Genomic DNA, 20899 nt, shown 5'->3' on the forward strand with positions numbered 1-20899 from the left:
GAGCACATTCAAACACACACACACAAGAACCTTTCTCCAATATCCTCACTGAAAGACTTTTACTATGATGTATTTGATGTGTTTTTATGTGTGTCTGTTTGTCCATGTCACATTGGAATAACTATGATTTTATCGTAGCATAAAGTGAATTATAAATACCTTCATTATGCATTTTAAATATAACTGTATATTCCGTTAACTTTTACATAGCGTTCTTACTACCTGTAGAACACTCGTGGCGTGGACAACGCGAATATGCATACAAATATAAAGTAAAGTGTATTTTTGATAGGTTTTACTATCATTGAAGATCGAAATGTCTTTCGACTGTAACCCCTCCCCCCCCACACACACACCTAAGGAGCTTGCGCTCTTAGACAAAAAGTAATAAAAACTAAATTCCCGCCTGTGACTTCCAACTCTCCGATTGGCCAAGCCGACAGGAAGAGGCTGGATTTCTCCAAGGTGATAAATGTCGGCGCGCTCCACTCTCTCTCTCTCTTACCCTCTCTCCTCCTATAGCATCATGTAATGGATCCGCGATTCGCCCTCAGGGGATCTTTTACTTTGTTTCTTTAAGTTTTTATTTTCCCATTTCCGAATTCCACTTTGTTCATTTCCACCGACGAGTGAAGTGAACTTAGCCTGAATTGTTTCTTTGGTATTTTACATCCGAGACCGTTTAAACCTTCGTTTGAAAGTGCGCGCTCCAGACCATCTGCAGACCACGTGACTCTCCCACGGAAAAAATCCACATGCCTTCGAAGCAGCCACACAACGAGCAACTTTGCAACTATATATTCGTATTGAGCTTTCAGAGCTTTAAGATGTGTTTTTCCGTGTTGTCTCAAAGGTTTTAAGGTCTGTTATTTGCCACCGATCCTTTCAGATTATCTCTCTCTCTCTCTCATTCTCTCTCTCTCTTTATTGATGCATTCTCTTTCATTATGTTGTTGCCATTATTGTGTTTATAAGTACATTTATTGTTTGTTATAACCGGTATACGTAACTTTGCCTTTATTAAATGCATTATATTCATTTATTGATTCTGTCTCAATGCTCATACAAGTCACTTTAATGTATAAGATCCAAAGCTACGTGCTTTACAAATTTACTGATAGCCTAATTAAAGAATCGTTATGGAACAGGAAAGTTGTTTCTTCTGGCCAGAAAAATAGCTTCTCCTGGAAGTTTATAAAGTAGGATAATTTTGTGAGGTTTGTTTGAGATCGAATGATCAGGTTTTTGCTGGACAAAAAGATGATTCGGTCACAAATTAATCCCCTTGAAGATTATCCCGACGATCGATCTATGATAGGCATAATTTATATATTAAATAGTTAATTATAATCCGTTTTGATTAAGTATTGGTGTACAATTGAGCTAATTTCAACCTGTCTGTAAAATATATTCTACATATGCAATTAATTATAATCCTTTGTGGTTAATTGCCTAAGTACATATATGAATGCAGATCCAGGGAAAATATTATCCCTTTTTGGGAGATTTAACATGTATGATTATCTGGGTCAAACCTGTATGAATAATTATTAATTGTGAAATTACTAATTTTGAATACATATCCCCAAAGCCTGACCCAGGTATTTCCTTACATCGGCGTGGTTTTTTAAAACACCCAAAAGAAAACTCTTCTAGGACGTGTATTTACCTGTGTCAGCTGTGTTGTCGATGCCTCGAGACAAAAGAAAATGCAGAGCGCGAAATCACCAAAGTGACTGAAGGATTGCCGTAAAGCAATATCTCTGGTGGTACGATGTGTATGACGTCATTGACATTTAAAAGACTTTTTAAAGCAAATTAGTGACTCTAAAAAATCTAACACCCAGCAATGAGTAATTTCTTTGCAATCTCTTTCGAATACAACATTCAAATTACTAGACACAAAATTATATCCTGAGAAAAGTGGATTTTGAGGGGTGTAGCTCCATAGACCTCCATTCATTCTGCACTCGTCCTGTGAGCGCCTTCATATGGAACCAGAGTGGAACTGCAACCAGTTCAGAAGCCGTAAGTTTACTGAGAGTGAAATTTCTCCCCTTATTAGACATTCTCTGCAAATACACAACCCGATACGGGGCTTCAAAAGAAATTGCGTCGCATATGTGATACGCACATCGAAGCTTCAGTGTCATACGTAACATCACTAATGGTATTAGCTCTGTGGTTTGTTTGCGTTGAATGACTGCGCCTTGATAGCGCAATTCCATCCTTATGTGATCCTTTCTTATTTTAGGCTGATTTATTAAGAGGTTTTAATTCTCTGTCTGGGAAGCGGGGTCTGTCTGGGTACTGCAGAAATAGACAAACGTCTATTTCTGCGGTACCTTTAATGGGCTGACGGCCGTGTGTAAATGCAGACACTTTGTTGAGGCCGATTGCTTGAGTTTGATTCAATTATACACAAAATTGTATTTGATGTTGTTAATATCTGTAGGCTACTCTTGTTTTATAGTAGCCTAGCTACCTTTATCTATCATGCTTTGGGATTGAGATCTGAGATTGGGTAACTGCTGCAGTTGTACTTTCGCTAAAGTATGTAGTAGTTTGTTTGCTTTAGTTTGTTTGCTTTAGGCTATATTGCGGGCTGTATTGATGTTTATTAACGTGCATGTTTTCTTTATTACTAAAGCTACAATATGTATTTTTTTCACCGCTACGGGGGTGCTAACCTCTTACAATAACAAAGGCGTAAGTTGATAAGCAGAATTATGGAACTTTTCGTCAGGCTGATGGATCTAATGTTTATTGATGAGTGAAAACATTCATGTTTTTTAACACTATCACACTAAACTGCATTTGAGTATGTTGAAAGTTGTAATGTTATTCTGTGTTCGTTTGAAATTAGTGAAAGTGAAAGTGAAAGTTACACGTGATGGCCAAGTATGGTAACCCATACTTGGAATTTGACCTCTGCATTTAACCCATCCAAGTAAGTGCACACACATTAGGAGCAGAGTAGTGAGTAGTGAACACACACACACACTGCAAACGTGGATACACACACCCGGAGCAGCGGGACCTTGAGTGGCGCCCGGGAAGCGATTGGGGGTTAGGTGCCTTGCTCAAGGACACCTCAGTCATATTCCTGCCGGTACTGGCATCGAACCAGCAACCTTTCGGTCACCATTCCAACTCTGTTACCATTAAGCCATGACTGCCATGACCCATGACTGTTTGTCTGTATGAGACTAAAAGTAAACTAAATCAACATTAGAATAACATACTGATCATATTCGAACATTTCATCGTGTTAAGCTTGAGCTATATAACATTGATTAGTTTTATGTGCATTGATTAGTTTTATGCTCACCTGTCTAATAAATTTGCGTTACATGCAAGAGCGACGTGATGCTCTCGGCATCTTAAAAACACCACGCCGACATTGCCACTCGTTTTAGTTCTCCTTTTGTCACAAAGTCTGCTTGCCATGGTCCATAATGTTTGAATGAAAAAAACAACAGCGTGAGCTTGCCGCTAGAGGTAACTATGGTTACTATGGCAGTACCAGGGGAAAGATAACACCGATACTATGTCATTGACAGGCGACAATGACCAGGGACGAGACATTATTTAAAAATTTTAAGGAACTTTTGGGATATTGGAAGTACACAACTGTAGGAAATGTATCACACTGTGTAAGTGATTTTGGGTTATTTTATTACAAAAATCTTACATACTGTACCTTTAAAAGGCAGACCAGCCACTGTTTCTGGTATATTTAAGTTTTATATTTTGGTTTATTGTTATTCTTTTATTTGATATTGATGATTAATGTGGTTATATTAAATATTCTTTGTGTCATTTGCTTTTTGTTTCTGTGGTACTGCTTACTTCTTTTTGTGTGTTACAGTAATCAGTGACTTTGTACAGGGCCGGGCCTGCATCGACACTTAACCTCCCTCGGTGTAGATGTTTTGGGTGGTGTGGCACTGCTGTTGTGGTGTGTACTAGAAGATTGGCACTGTAATGGTGATTTAGAGGTTACTAATTTGTGGTCTATGCTGTGGGTTTTCTTCTGTCTCTTACAGTTGCCAGGAGGTCCATAAGATCAGGCCCGACCCTCTTGCAGTCTTGAGGAGAGCTATTTCCTACTACTGTGGATTTTATTATTGACACGGTTTAACATTTGATGGCCCGTGTTGGAACAATAAATTTTTTTTTTTTTTTTTACAAATTACATTTGCTGCCTAGAATCAAGTATTGTGATCTGTGGAGGGTTCCTCCTGCCTTCAGGAGGTGGCGTAGTCTGCTTCTATTTCCTACACTACATTTGGATGCTGTGTTCTCTTTTTTATTATTATTTTTTGATGTAGTGTCTAATGACTGATCTGTATTGTTTATAATTGACTGTCTGTGTGTAAGATCTGAAAGCATTGTTTGATTTTGAGCACAGATAAAATGATTTTGAGGTGATTTGTTTGATTCTGACAGAAGAGTCAGAAGTTCTCTGAGTGTAGTTTGAAGATTTGGTTTTGTTTAAAATTTTGAGAAAGTGAGTGATGGTTTCAAGAAATTTGTTTTAGCAATTCAGAAAAACTGTAATACAAACTTCACAGGAAATACAGTGTTTACACAGCTATCACAATTGCATTAACTACAAAAACTATTTTCAAAAGTAACAAACATTGTTAAAAAATAAAAAAGCATGAGAATGGGGAAAAGAAAGAGGTGTCAGAGTTAGAAGGTGGTGGAGAGAGTTGAGGAAGGGGTGTAACGAGAGGAAAAGTGGAACAGGTAGAAAGAGAGGGGGGGGAGAGTTTAAGAAAAGGAGAGATCATAAAGAGGAGAATGGGGAAAAGAAGAGGGTGAAGAGATGGGCAAAGTTGAGGGCATTGGTGTAGTGGAAAGAATAAGAGGAGAAATTGTAAGTAGAAATGAACTGAAAGAAAGGGGACAGCAGGATGGAAGAGGAGTGAAGAGATTTAAAAGGTACAAACTTTTAAAAGGAATGGGAGTCACTGTCATGGCCTCTTCTTGGGAGAAGCTAAACAGATCCAAAGTGTTACTATGGCATTACACGTCTATTTTTAAGAGTATTATGATTGATAGTGTACATTTGAGACAGCCTCAGCATGGCAAGTTCTGTAAATGTCCAAACATTTTTCAGAATTAAAGTCAAGAAAACTTGTGGTGGATGACCAAGTTTGTTTTCAATGGAATAAGAGCATGTCACTTTCAACCACAATGGAAGAGACCGTATAGAGATGTTGAGACAAGAACTTGTATAACAAAACCCCTCATTGAATACCTATATGATAAACATTTATTTTCGGTAACACTTTAAAATAATGGTCTGTCATTAATAAGTAACTATATGCAGAAAGTAATGCAGGACTAATGAGTAGTATACATTAACACTTCAGCTACTACTATTAACTAATATAGAAACAAGCTTAACTAATCAGTAAGTAATATCAAATTTAGGAGATATGTATTAATTACTTAATGAGATTAGCCTCATTAATAACTATTAAGTAACTGACAAATTATGAAGAACATATTATGTGTCTGAGTGTCAGGAATCAATCAGATTCATTCCCATCCACCACTAAAAGATCACTCTCCCCGGAATACTAACCACTCACACCTGTGCACCATCAATTACCTCATCACCCAGCTCTACAAAACACCCATGCACACTTCAGTCTTTGTCAAGCCTCCAACAGGAATAGACCATAACCCTCTGTCTCCTGAAGTCTCCAAGTCAACCTGAAAAGACCACCACGTAACGTATACTCACCTTTGAAATACTCACCTTTGTATCCTTGTCCCGCTGTTCCCAGAAGTCCTGCCTGGTCCCATATTCCCCAAGTCCTGGAGATTCGTCTGAGTGTCCCACGTTCCCGCCGAGATCTCCGTGTCCGCTACTGTATCTGAAATAGAAAAGGAGACGTATCAATGAACAGTGTCTGCTCACGCCAAGCTAACTAAAGGAGGATCTGCTCACCTGGAATCCGCTCTGCACGTAGTGATCGTCACCGCACCTTCACCTGAACCTTGCCTATTCACCTTGTCACTTGAATCATTGTAAATAAACTCACGTTTGAATTCACTTACCTCCGCCTCTGTGCCTGTATCCTGACAGAAGGCTTGACCTACAAAGGAAAAGAAACAGCGCGATGGAGTCTACCCGCCATGGTGATAATCCTGTACAACCTACAACCGCTGTTGTGAATTCCAGTCAGCCGACGCTCAGTACTTCCGCAGGCCCCACTTCTTCTATGGTTTGCCTCGCGAACCCAGCATCACGTCCAGCGCCATTCTCCGGTCGGGCGGAGGATTGCAACGGGTTCCTGCTTCAGTGTTCGCTCGCTTTGGAACAGCAGACCCAGTTGTACCCCACAGAAAGATCGAAGATTGCTTTTATAATCCAACAGTTATCCGGGGCTGCTTTAAGATGGGCTGAAACATTGTGGTTACAGGAATCCACTGTTACCTCGTCGGTACAGGAATTCGTAGACCATTTTAAAGAAGTTTTCGGGCGACCAGTTGATGATTCCTCCACCAGCGACAAACTACTGCAACTGCATCAGGGCAGAAAATCGGTTTCTGAGTATTCATTGGAGTTTCGCACTCTAGCCTCCGCAAGTGGGTGGAACGGGAAGGCGCTCATCTCTGTCTACCGACGTGGTTTGAATCCTGCTCTCCGTCTTCAAATGGCAATATATGATGACAGCCTGGGTGTGGAAAAGTTTATCCAGCAAGCTCTCCGCGTGCACCAATGATCTCAGGGCTGCTATCTCGAAACTCAACGACCCACTAGTACCTCTCAGTACCCCGCGGAAGGTCCATCCGAAGCAGGTGGAGAAAGGATGCAAGTGGATACTCACCGACTGTCTCCAGCGGAACGTGCCCGACGTCGAGAGCTAAGATTATGTCTGTATTGCGGAATGGGAGGACATTTTCGTCAGTCATGTCCAACTCGACCCCCCAGAATGCTTGTGAGTTCTGTCTTTACGACCGATTCGGTGTCAGCCCCATTAATGTTATAAGTGATCCTAAAATCCACGACTTTCCATGTTTCTGCCACAGCCATTGTGGACTCCGGGTCGGCAGGAAACTTCATTTCCGGACAGCTCTGTCAAAAACTCCAGCTCGAGAAGTCAGCCACCACCAGACCGTACTCCATCCATGCAGTGACGGGTGAAACCATAAATCAGGGGTATGTCACATCTCAGATCAAACCTGTCATCCTCGGTGTCGAAGACACACACCATGAATTATTTGAACCTTTCATATTAGAGAACAGTCAGACTGATATAATCCTTGGCCGCCCATGGCTTATACGACATCAACCGAATATCAACTGGAAATCTGGTAAAATACTGACTTGGGGTTGTAAATGTGCATCCAGGACCGCCGAACTCGCGATCACGCCCATCGTTAACATACCCGGCAACATTCCAGTGAACTCAACCTCCGTTGAAAGCCCCACAGAAAGCCTGTCAGTGTCCATCCCTACCTGTTACTCTCTGTTTGCAGATGTGTTCAATCCTGTCGAGGCTGCCAAATTACCACCTCACCGAGCCTGGGATTGTGCCAACGATCTCGTTCCAGGAGAGCCCATCCCTAAGGGACGAATCTACTCCCTGTCTATCCCCGAACAAAGAGCCATGCAACAGTACATTGAAGAAGCCTTGAAACAGGGTTATATCCGCTCCTCCACATCACCTGCTGCTGCCAGTTTTTTCTTTGTCCCTAAGAAGGATGGCGGACTACGTCCGTGTATCGACTATAGAACCCTGAATCGGATAACCGTGAAGTTCAGCTATCCAGTCCCGCTGGTTCCTTCCTCTCTGGAACAACTTCGAGAGGCTAAGGTATTCACCAAACTGGATTTGAGAAGCGCATATAATCTCATCCGAATTCGAGAAGGCGACGAATGGAAGACCGCGTTCATCACCCCAGCAGGCCATTACGAATATTTGGTTATGCCATATGGTCTGGTAAACGCTCCTTCCATCTTCCAAAGCTTCATGGATAAAGTTTTCCGAGATTACCTGAATCGGTTCGTAATAATCTACATTGACGACATTCTAATCTATTCCAAGGATCCAGTGGAACATCAACGACATGTCTCCCTAGTACTCCAACGGCTACGTTAATTCTCCCTGTTCCTTAAGGCAGAGAAATGTTCCTTCCACCAAACCTCAGTCGAGTTCCTCGGTTATCAACTCAGTGAAAAAGGAGTAGAGATGGACGATCGCAAGACCAAGGCGATAGCTTCCTGGCCAACCCCACAGACTGTTAAAGAATTGCAAAGGTTCCTTGGATTTGCCAATTTTTACCGGAGGTTCATTCACCAGTACAGCCTGTTAACTGCCCCTCTAACATCTCTCCTCAAAGGAAAGCCCAAGACACTGCTCTGGACCGGTGAGGCCGATCACGCATTCCAGTCTCTAAAGACAGCGTTCACCACAGCTCCTCTACTCCGACATCCTAATCCTGGGGAAATGTTCATTGTTGAAGTTGATGCCTCCACTACTGGGGTAGGAGCTGTGTTACCCCAGTACTCCAACTCGTCCCCCAAACCTATGCCATGTGCGTTCTTCTCTCACAAGTTATCGCCTGCTGAGGTAAACTATGATATCGGCAATCGGGAACTCCTGGCGGTAAAGCTTGCTCTTGAAGAATGGCGACACTGGTTAGAGGGCACCAAACACCCATTCCTGGTTCTCACTGACCACAAGAATCTCCAGTACTTAAAGGGAGCAAAGCGACTCAATCTACGCCAGGCCAGATGGGCACTCTTCTTTACTCGATTCCATTTCCAGATCTCCTATCGCCCTGGTTCAAAGAACGTCCGAGCGGATGCTCTGTCTCGTCTCCATGCCCCCGAAACTCACCACGAAGAACCCGAGAATATCTTGCCAGAAAGGATGTTTGTCAATCCCATTCAGTGGGATTTAAACGAGCAACTGATGGAGTTGTCCCGACACCAGCCCAGTCCTCCAGAGTGCCCAACCGGAAAGATTTACGTACCCGATGAATTTCGCATGTCACTAATCTCCTCAGCACATTCATCCGTTGGGATGGGTCACCCTGGAATAACCAAGACCTGCTCCACCCTCCAGACCCGCTACTGGTGGCCCAACATGCTCCGCGATGTCAAGACCTTCATCCAAGGATGCATCCTGTGCGCTATGAATAAGAATCCCCGTCACTTACCCGCTGGAAAGCTCATGCCCCTACCTGTTCCACAAAGACCCTGGTCACACATTGGGTTTGATTTTGTGACTGACCTTCCACCCTCAGAGGAAAACACCTGTATCCTGGTGGCCATTGATCGCTTTTCTAAAGCGTGCAAATTGATTCCCCTGAAGAACTTACCCACAGCATTTGTAACCGCAGAACTGTTAATGGAACATGTCTTCCGGAGTTTCGCCCTTCCAGAAGACATTGTGTCAGACAGGGGGCCACAATTCATCTCAAAGGTGTGGCGAGCCTTCTTTGCATTAATGAACGTAACCGTAAGTCTAACTTCAGGGTATCACCCACAGGCGAATGGGCAGGCGGAACGTAAAATCCAGGATGTCAGCCGTTTCCTCCGTACCTTCTGCCATGCCAACCAGCATCTCTGGAGCCGCAATCTCGTATGGGCAGAGTATGCTCAAAATTCCCTTCGACAAACCTCCACCAACTGAACCCCGTTCCAATGCATTCTGGGTTACCAACCCCCACTGTTCCCGTGGTCCGGGGAGTCCTCAGAAGTCCCTGCAGTCAACGCCTGGTTCCGGAACAGTGAGAGGGTATGGAACCAAGCTCACCATCACCTCCAACAAGCCTTGAACCGCCACAGTCAATTCGCAGACGCTCATCGTCGCAACGCCTCCGAATACCAACCTGGCCAACTGGTTTGGCTTTCGACCAAGGATATCCGGCTGAGACTACCTTGTCGCAAACTAAGTCCAAGATACATTGGTCCATTTCCCATAACGAGGCAAATTAATCCAGTTACCTACCAGCTCCGTCTGCCAAACCAGTATCGCATCCACCCCTCATTCCATGTCTCCCTTCTGAAGCCCCATCACTCCAAGTTCACTTCCACTTCTGTCACTTCCAATCACTTCCACTTCCACTTCTCCCAATCACTTCCACTTCTGAAGCCCCAAAGACTATTGTAACTTTGATTCACAATAGTCACATCCATGTGACCGGCCTCTTACAACGAACACACTGCTGAAGTTTCATCAATATCAATTAATGTATAAAGAAGTTATAACACACTTCCTGTTTCCATTATTCGCCATACATTTGTTTCCTCGCCACGACCAAACCGTTAGAGATATCAAAAATCCCCTAGCAATTTTTCATCCTCAATGTCTTGACTTCATGCACACTGAGTTTGGTGATGATCGGGTGAATTCCCTAGGAGAAGTGTTTCAAATTCCTGAGCGTGCGTTTCCAAACAACCCTAAATAGCCGACTTCCTGTTGGGCGACGTAAAACTTAGAGCACGAAAGTTGTTTGGCACGATGAGATCTATATGTGTACCGAGTTTCAGATTATTACATGCAAGCGTGTTTGATATATGGACAAGTGTTCAAACCCCATTCCCGGGTACCAGCTTCAGCCCGGCCCTGATGGCCGCGGGTTCTGACCCGTGTGCAAAGTTTCAAGAGTTTTCGAGCACGTTAAGGGCCCCAAAAGTGCCTTAAAAGGTAGTAAAATAATAATATTAAAAAGAAGAGGAAGAAGAATCCTTAGGAAAACAACAGGCCTTCGCCTTTTCAAGACTTGGGCCCTAATAAACTATGGTATAGGATTAATAAAATAAATATTTAATGTTTAATTGTTCCAGGCTTTGGTTTGAAATGTAAACATTTTAACATTTCCAAGAATTTTTAGTCATAAACACGAACGTTTCACTTCAGCAGGTGTGAGGGGGAAAAGAGGAAGAAAGACAGACCCTGAATACACACACTCTCGAATAGATCTAATTCTGACATTCTTAAATTCCTTTGAGAGAACTCAATCAAAGTAAACACTTGCCCACCACGTTTGCATATAAGCAAAGCAAAATTACTTAGACATTAAAAAATTGTAAAGTTTTATTGCAACATTCCAAATTCTCAGCAAATGTTTAAAGCGGCATACTATTGGATGGAACACAAAATGTAATTTAAATGAAATCTTAAGTATTAGTTGTAATGTAGACTACACATAAAGAAGATGTTGTTACAATTAAATACATTTTTATACATTTTACAGCATTGCAAATTGCTCTGAATTGTTTAGCTCATCAAGCTTAAAGGGATAGTACATCCAAAAATGAAAATTCTGTCAGTATTTACTCACCCCCGTGTTGTTCCAACCCCGTAAGACCTTTGTTCATCTTCGGAACACGAATTAAGATTTTTTTTATGAAATCTGAGAGCTGGATCACTCCTCCATACTCCTCAATAGGCTTCAAAAGGATTGGAACTTGCCAGCCAAAGTTATTAAAGACATCGTTAAAATAGTCCAAGTGACTACAGTGGCTCAATCTTAAGTTTATCAAAGGACGAGAATACTTTTTGTGCGCAAAAACAAACAAAAATAATGACTTTATTTCAACTATACATTTCCTTCTCTGTTGACCTCTAGTCAGTTAACTTAGTGTAATAGCGTAGAGCTACGTCACACATAGGCTCACTATTGGCTAACGCTGGTCATGTGGGTGATGCGTGTGACGTACAACAACAGAAGCTCTACGCTATTACACTAGTGAACTGACTCGAGGCCCACAGAGAAGGACATGAATAGTTGAAATAAAGTCGTTATTTTAGTTTTTTGCACACAAAAAGTATTCTCGTCGTTTGATAAACTTAAGATTGAGCCACTGTAGTCACTTGGACTATTTTAACGATGTCTGTAATAACTTTTCGGGGCCTGCAAGTTTCAATCCCTGAAGAAGCCTATGGACTAGTATGGAGGAGTGATCCAGCTCTCAGATTTCATCAAAAATATCTTAATTTGTGTTCTGAAGATGAACGAAGGTCTTACGGGGGTTGGAACAACATGAGGGTGAGTAAATATTGACAGAATTTTAATTTTTGGGTGAACTAACCCTTTAAGATATTTTTGATTAAATCTGAGAGCTGGATCATTCCTCCATACTAGTCCATAGGCTTCTTCAGGGATTGAACTTGCCGGCCTCGAAAAGTTATTAAAAACATCGTTAAAATAGTCCAAGTGACTACATGGGCTCAATCTTAAGTTTATCAAGCGACAAGAACACTTTTTGTGCGCAAAAAAAACAAAAATAACAACTTTATTTCAACTATTCATTTCCTTCTCTCTGGGCCTCGAGTCAGGTTACTAGTTTAACAGCGTATGATCTGTTGTTGTATGTCACACGCATCACCCACATGACCAGCGTCGGCCAATAGTGAGCCTATGTGTGACGTAGCTTTACGCAATTACACTAGTTTAACTGACTAGAGGCCCAAAAGAGAAGGAAATGAATATTTGAAATAAAGTCGTTATTTATGTTTGTTTTTGCGCACAAAAAGTATTCTTGTCACTTGATAAACTTAATATTGAGCCACTGTAGTCACTTGGAATATTTTAACGATGTCTTTAATAACTTTTCGAGGCCGGCAAGTTTCAATCCCTGAAGAAGTCTATGGACTAGTATGGAGGAGTGATCCAGCTCTCAGATTTAATCAAAAATATCTTAATTCGTGTTCCGAAGATGAACGAAGGTCTTACGGGGTTGGAACAACATGAGGGTGAGTAAATACTGACAGAATTTTCATTTTTGGGTGAACTATCCCTTTAATTGTTAGATATTGTGTGTAGATACGTTTATTATTGTTTGGCTATTATTAAAACTTTCCTTGAGCGCTCAGAAGTTTGCAGCTGCTCCGTCTGCTTCGGTGATTCTCAATCCCCAGAGACAAAATATTCAAATGCATACAACCACCGAAACTGAGACAAACATCTTCATTGCAGTAGTACCCTAAACTAAAGCTTTTCTAGGAATAAATAGTCATTGTGTGCAGTTTAATCAGTTAATTAGTTTGGTTTCGTTAGCATTAATCTAATATAATCAGTTCTTCTGAAATGTACAGGGGTAAATGAGATGGCGTGCATATTTTCGTGTCCAAGTGCATTATTTCCTTTTAAAATAATTTGATAAATGCATGACATATATCACTTTATTCTATAAAACCTATTTAGTTTGAATTCATTTTTAGTACATTTAAATAACACATATTATTTAGTTTTGTTGTCTTAAACCCCCAATATTTTAACTGGTGTAACTGTCCGAACTAAGAAAACTATTTAAAATGGTGTCTTAATAATAAAAATATTAAAACTAAAGACTATGGAATCATTTTAGGTTTAAAACCTTTGTGAAAGGATATATATATATAAAAACATTTCATAAAGATCAGTGGTTTTATTGTAAAGGTGATAATTGGAGAACTTTTGTCAAGCAATCTGTTTATTCTCAAATGTGAGGGTGACACAACTGCAAACATGACTTTTTGATTATGAATTGACAAGGTAATAACAGTAAACATGATAATGCATCATCCAGATGTCCTCAACTGATCCTTGAGGCAGCGTCGAAAGATTTGTAGATCTTCCTGAAAAACTGGTTAAAAACTGCTGATTTCAAGTATGGGTAGGTACACTTTTACATGTCAGGTGGTACAACTATATTCGGTTGTGCCGCCTGACAAAAAACTAAAAAGAGTTAAAAAAAATTTAAACACTTTGAAATGTTATTTAAAAACTGAAAATTATTTAAACACATTGTTCATGACTCAACATTTTGCATTGCATCAGTTTTTGAAAAGATTGTTTAAAAAAACTTGTTTTAAGCTATATTTGTCAATGACCCACATATATGTTTGCCCTCATGCCAAAGTCATCAAAAATGTTTTTTTGACATATTAAACTATTGAATTAAATTATTACATTGATATATGATTTAAACCTGATTAACTTGATTAAGATTAAATTATTTTTTACTGGAGTATGATTTAAAAAAAATATTTCATTCTTTAAACTTTAAAATGTCAGCGTGACTTGCCCTTTTTTTAATTACATAATTAAATTTAGCAATTTCACATTTTTTTTTCAGTGTATCTACATAAGTAATACTTACACATTTTATGTTCTGAATGACCTAGCACTGTAACAGCTACTTAAACTGCAAGATAATGTCACTTGCCAGATAAAATATTTGAAGGGAAATACTCTAGATAACTTGAAAGAATAGACATAATAAGACTTTATTGATGAGTGAGTACATATTTGTCAATATCTTCTAAAATGTGTGCATAGAGGCAATTATGTAGATTCAAAATCAGAATAAGAAACCTTAGAGTCTTCAGTAGTTCTTTTTAAAAGTCATCAGTGCTTCATCTGGAAAAAGTCAATAAGATCAATAATAAAAACCCATTTTTGTTACATAATGCAATCCAAAGAAGTGAAGCTGATATGTATATAACTGTAACAGTATCTTATTTATCATATATTTTAAAATGCTTTGTAGTCAATTCAGTAATGTTTGGGTTACCTTGAAGAGACTAAGTACAGCGCTGTATGTCAGGGAAAAGAGGAATAGGAAGATGAAGGAAGTGGCAGTGGACCAGAGACTTCTGAACTCATCCTCCTCCAGAACATCTTTGTTACAGTTCAGAGCAAAGCCCTTCTCTGGCTCAGGTGGCTCCACTGGAAAAGAAAACACATGTACATGGGCCATATGAACAGGATAAGCACATTGTCCAGTATGTATATGCAAACATGAATCATACATCCTGAATTCCAATGAGTCTTACTAGGCTTCTAGTTTGTGTATAATAAAGCACATGGCAGCCACATATACATTCATTTGCACACACAGTTAAATTTACACAGAGGAGACAAACACATAACACTATCCTGTCTCTTACTCATTTTTTCTGCATTATACTATACACTTTATAAAAATATGCTCAAGCACATTGCCCAAACCCAGCCGAACCCCCCCCCCCCCCCCCAGCCCCACCACACACACACACACACTTAAACTCAGACTTTAACTAATACTAACATACTAATAATACAAGTAGGCCTACACATAAAAAAATTGATACATACTTACAACAAAACATCTGTATGCCTTTTTGATTGTAAATGTCAATATGTACTAGTGACTTTGGTGGTCACCATAAGTGGATTTACTATGTGCAGAGTCACAAAATTATTCTAATTTTTCTAAATACTGATAAAACAGGACCAGAATGTAAAGCATGGAACATTTTTGATTATATAAACCATATGAGAGCTGTACTAAATCATGCAAATTTGCAAACACAAATATTTATTGCTTAAAATTGTAAAACAACATAAATGTCAAACCAAAATGAAATATTTTTGATTTGAAACATACAACATGAAACTATATCAGAGGACATGGAAAGGCTAACAGCAGTACAGTAAGCACAGGACAAAACATAAATGAGCAAATTTAACAAAACAATTACACTCACACAGGTCAGAATACATTTTTTGCTTTTGAAAACTATTGTTTTTGTCTTACTATGATATTATGATAACTATGTTTCTGTTCACATTTATTTTCATAACAAATGCATAATTTTGAGTGAAATTTGGCTTTGAAGTTTGACCTATGCAGTAAAGTAAAAAAAGCAGAACAATGACCAATGCACAAAAACATCAAAGATAATCTGACAAGTGAGCAACAGGGAGCATAAGCACTGGAAAATGTACAAACAGATACAAGTTAGCATTTATAATCTTTTTCACAAACTGGACATTCTGTCTGTTTACTTTTGCTTGTTGACACTTGTAATGGAGATCTTATATTGACCATGTTGGCGTGTTTGACTGCGCAGTTGATGGTGGTTTCGGGGTCTTCATACTCTTGTTTTGACACTGTTAGGATGCTGAGAACAGACGTGGAGCTCTTTTGATGAATAGGAACACTGGTTATGCCCTCTATGTAAGGCTTGTTGCCGACTTTCCACATGATATAGACATTGCCAAGTTTATGGCTTGTGACCTCACACACCAGAGAGACACTGTCTTTGATGATAAGATCGGGTCTGTAAATGGTAACAGTGGGTTTCTGTCCATCTGAATTAGAGGTGATAAAGGTTAATTTAACAGAAGAATCAAACAATAATGAATAACAATAGTGTTTCAAGACAGTCTATGCTTTTTGACAGCGAAATCATTTCAAATGGGCTTGCAGTTTTTGTCCAGAAAAATTGTTGTATTTCATTTTCATAAAATTAGAATTGCATCTATAAATGCACATACAGTCACAAAGTCAATTATTTGGAAGTTGCATTGACTTACCTCCTTTATTAAATTGGATCTCCTGCTTGATGTCTCTGTTATTATGTGTCTCACGGATGGTGCAGTTGACCATTTCTCCATCAAACCATGTCTTTTCATCAATGGTGACATTGTGGATTCTTATAAACAGTGAAGTATCCTTAAAGACATTTCCTAGTCTGATATCATTAGGTACAGGTTTATTCTTCACTGTGCATGACACTAAAGCTTCTTGCACTGCCTTTTGTACATCTCCAGAAACAACAGCTTCCAAGACAATTTTATTGTTGACAAATAGTTCTCTCTCAATTGGTGGCCTCAGCGTCAGTGTGAATTTAGCTATAAGGGAGTAAGAAAAAAAAATAATGACTTCATGTGTTCCTTGGAATTTATGTGTGAATTGGGATCAATTTAAAGAATGCATCTTTGTGTGAATTTGAAATTGAAGTTTATTCAGAAAAGCAGGTCCATTGGTATTAAATAATTCAACCAATGATTTGACAAAACGTATTCGGTTACCTAACGTAACCTCGGTTCTCTCTAGAAGAGGGAGAACCTCTTGTAAGATAACTATGTTTTTAGTGTGCTAAAACGTCTCTTCAAACATGAGCCTCCTCAAAGAAAAATCATCATAATCTTGACCCAACAGCAATACAATAGAGAGAAACATACATTGTAAAATGTTAAGACATTTTAGAGATGTGACTTACCTGGTGAAGCTTTGGGTAGGTCTACTGGTTTGACAGTGGGTAGGTTTGGGTTGGGTTGGGTAGGTTTTACAGTGGCTTTTGAATACAATAGAGAGACACATGAAGTAGCTACATTGCCAAATGTAAAATGTTAGAAATTTTAGAGACCTAACTTACCTCGTGGAACTACGTTAGCTGTCAAATTGCCTTTTGAATTTGAAGCTTCACATGTGTACGGGTTTTTGGGATTCCAGTCGCTTTTTTTCACACGCATATAGCTGATTTTGGTATAGTCTCCTTCTCTCCCGAACGCTGGATACTGAATGAAAGTATCCAGATCTTTATCACCAGGATCCTTCCACTTGAAAGTGAGTGAGTCCACAGGTGAGAAACCTCTGGTCAAGCAGCCGACGGTGATCTCATCAGAACCAGGAGAACACTGAGACAGAGCGAAGATGGACTTCGGCGCAGATGGTTGAGCTGTAGAGACATTACATCTTTCTCAGACCATATATAAACTGCATCCTATAACCTAACATACATATGCAACACTATTAGGCCTTGTCAAATGAACGAACGAACCAGCGAATGAACAAAAAAAATAAAAAATTAAAAAATTAATTGAGATTCAATTATTTTACGTGAGAGGAAATACACCGCTATCTTCGATTTGCATCAGAGTCCTGTGGCCAGTTGCATTTAAACTGCTTAGTGACTCTTGCAAGTTAGTCATTTTTTCTTCTTTAAGACTGCTACCTTTTTCTTTATATAAGTTAATTTAACAAGTAAATTGGTCTGATTTGAATTTTAAAAAGTCAGACTGACTAACTACCCCTTGGTTAACGGTCTCAGTCTTAAATCGGTCGCGTAAAACATAAAATCTCGCGAATCACGGGGGGGTGTTTTATTTTTACCTTTAGAAATAAAGGTCCCAAAAGGGAGTTTTCACAGCGATATCATAAAGAGCCTGGGTTCCTCAAAGAACCTTTCAGTGAACAGTTCTCAAAAGAAAAATGTTATCTTAGTGTGAAAAACATTTTAATAATCTAAACAACATTTTGTGCAATTGAAAGGTTCCATTGATTGTAAAGGTTCTTCATTGAATCATCAATGTCATATGAGAACCTTTTTAAAAGTGTAGATGCTGTAATAAATAAACGGGTATCTAAACTCATTTAAATGTATTAGACTACTGGATAATGACTGCATAATGACTACATTTGGTTTCAAATGAAGGTTCTTTTAACTTATAAAGTATAAATAAATAAATAAAACATTTTAATGAAAATTCCAACCTTTTGAGAATTTTAAATAAAAGCATTGTATAGCAGTTTGCAACTTTGAACTATGAAATCATATAAAAAAATAGCCAAAAAATACTGCAAACAAACGTTTAAAGGGGGGTCTTTAATTTTCATTATGCTTGAAATAATTTCTTGAATAGCGGTTGTTCCACAAAAAAAAAATATTATTTTAAATCTCTAATTGTCATCTTCATGCATTGATAGAAACCTTTCTAAATCAAACTACCAGTTTATTAGTAATATTTAATATCGGGATACAATCAACAATTTAAAAAATAACACATTAAGAATATAACACATTATATTAGTGGATATCGGTGCATAAAGTTAAAACGCACCAGAGACGTTACAGTTTAGTTAGTTTTTTTAGTCTTATATTTCTGGCTGTTTTCAGCGTTGGCCTATAATATTTTAGCAGTTTAAGGCAACACGTGAGAATAGCCTAATGTACAACAAAATGAGTCGTTTCAGAATAACTACTGTTATTCATTTTTGTTCGTTTTTAACAGATGAATAATATAAAATAATGTCTTTTAAATCTAGTGAAAAATGAACAACCGCTAAATGAAGACAGTTTGTAGGCTAATAGAAAACTCGAACTATGTTAAAGATATAATAAAAATAAAACACACATGAAATTTCTTCCTTTACGATACAAATGTCCTTGCAATTAATCATAAAAACTTACTAGTAATCGAAATTAGTAGTCGAAAGCCCATTTACACAATATTATTTTAATGTTACAGTGCAGTATAAAAATACAACTCTCAGATTCTGTTGAGCGACCTGTAGCCAATTCTTTGTTTTATTTTGAATGTACAAATACAATTATTTAGAATTTAATTATTCATAATCTGAATCTTTGCGTTTCTAGAAAATTACTTTAGACTAATGTCCTAACTTTAATTGTTCCAATCGCAGAACAAGAAACCCGTTATTGAAATGTTAATTGCTTTTATGTAAAAAAAAAAATATCGACGAAATAACTGCACACACATTTATCGTACTTAAATCAGATTTTAAATTAGTAGGTGGGAATTTTTCTTACCTGACGAAACAGTGACCATGGTTCCTTTTCCCCAGTAGTCAAAAGCATAGTCACACTGACAATTTACCCGTGGATATTGTACAATAATAGCAGCTATATCATATGTAACCTCCTAACAAGCTTTCATTTATTATTATATAACCCACAGATTGGATTTACTTTTTATTCAATCTATCGTTTATTCTTACAAAGAAAGGTGAAACGGAAATTTACATTTAGCCTACTATTATATTAAACCGAGCCAACGTTATTGAGAGGAATAGCTGACATTTAACTTCTTACCAGATGTCACTGTGACAGACGTGCCTTTCCCCCAGTAGTCAAAGGCAGCATCACAGTGATACTTTTAATTTCTTCAGTGCACAAAAACAAAAACGATCTTTTCCATATTAGCCAACTTTAAAACCTGGTTAATTTCGTAATTACCCTAATTGTCAAATTATCCATGATATGAACACTTTTCAGTCCGAAAAAAAAGAGTTAATAATCGGCTTTATATAGATATAGGTTTTATATAGCCTATAACGATTCATATTTTGCTGTTTGGTTCGTAGTCTAGAAATCAAAATTTGACTTCTTACCTGATGTTACAGTCACCGCTGTTCCCTTTCCCCAGTAGTCAAAGGCACCGTCACAACGAGAAGGTTCATAATAAGAGCCATACCATAACTACAATAATACATTTTCATAGGAAACATTTTTTTCTAAGCCGACGTTCTTAAAACGATTTAGTTTGATATGTTAGTTCGCACTTTCTTTAATCGGAGAGTTTTACGCGTTACCGACGCATGCACTGTTAACGAAGGTAAACATTGTAAATACGTCTGCATGTTAATTTTGTGACAAGAAAGACCACCTGTTCTTCCATAAAAAATAAAACAAACAAAACATTTACAGAAAAGATCGGCAATAACTTACCTGAGGAAACGGTGACTTTGGTTCCTTTTCCCCAGTAGTCGAAGTAGACACAGTGACTAGTGCCTTTGAGTTACTGACCAAAAAACCCACAAGAAGCAACAGTGTCCATGTGATCAAAAGAACTTAAACCTAACATTAGTTATTCTACCTTTTGGTCAGGACAATGGATGTAGTGAAAACTTCTCTCGCCTTTCTATTGTTCAGCTGCCCTAAGTGTAGGTCAGAAATATATGATTTGCAGCACTTATGTTGCATTAGACGCAAAACATGATGACCCTGAAATGAAAAAGCAATTTGTATAGGCTAATAACCTGAACCAAACTCTTCCTGCATCTGGCCTCAGTTCAGATGTGTGCTAGTATTTAACAATAGGCCTAATTTAATAGAATAGAAAGTATTTTGAACGAAAAAACATATATATATATATATATATATATATATATATATATATATATATATATATATATATATATATATATATATATATATTGTATTGTTCCCTTATAGCTCCATACATTACTTATTGTGTGAAGTCATACACTATATAAATCCAATAAATGTTACAAAAAAAGCAATAACGATTGTAAAACGGGCTGATTATTATGAAACAACAAATATATTATTTATTAAACTACATG

The 20899-nt window shown here is 38.4% G+C and overlaps 1 protein-coding gene, 1 long non-coding RNA gene and 1 gene segment (V, D, J or C); 1 reads left to right on the forward strand and 2 right to left on the reverse strand.

The window, feature by feature from the left end:
• The window catches only part of LOC143722427 (uncharacterized), a 218227-nt gene that overhangs the window by 56713 nt on the left and 140615 nt on the right, over positions 1 to 20899 (reverse strand). The gene's annotated exons all lie outside the window — the stretch shown is intronic.
• Positions 3200 to 4184, forward strand: LOC143721989 (uncharacterized). The gene is made up of 2 exons (XR_013196814.1): positions 3200 to 3926; positions 4050 to 4184. It is a non-coding gene; the product is annotated as an uncharacterized LOC143721989 (long non-coding RNA).
• The window catches only part of LOC143721976 (immunoglobulin gamma-1 heavy chain-like), a 108237-nt gene continuing 100773 nt past the window's right edge, over positions 13436 to 20899 (reverse strand). Inside the window, 7 exon segments of the C gene segment in view lie at positions 13436 to 14382; positions 14537 to 14691; positions 15793 to 16098; positions 16324 to 16641; positions 17013 to 17087; positions 17169 to 17471; positions 19344 to 19398. Of these exon segments, the coding sequence occupies positions 14371 to 14382; positions 14537 to 14691; positions 15793 to 16098; positions 16324 to 16641; positions 17013 to 17087; positions 17169 to 17471; positions 19344 to 19398 (1224 nt within the window).

Source organism: Siphateles boraxobius, unplaced genomic scaffold (assembly GCF_051911475.1).
Source record: "Siphateles boraxobius isolate OS27281-9 unplaced genomic scaffold, OSU_SipBor_1 66, whole genome shotgun sequence".
NCBI classification, from domain to species: Eukaryota; Metazoa; Chordata; class Actinopteri; order Cypriniformes; family Leuciscidae; genus Siphateles; species Siphateles boraxobius.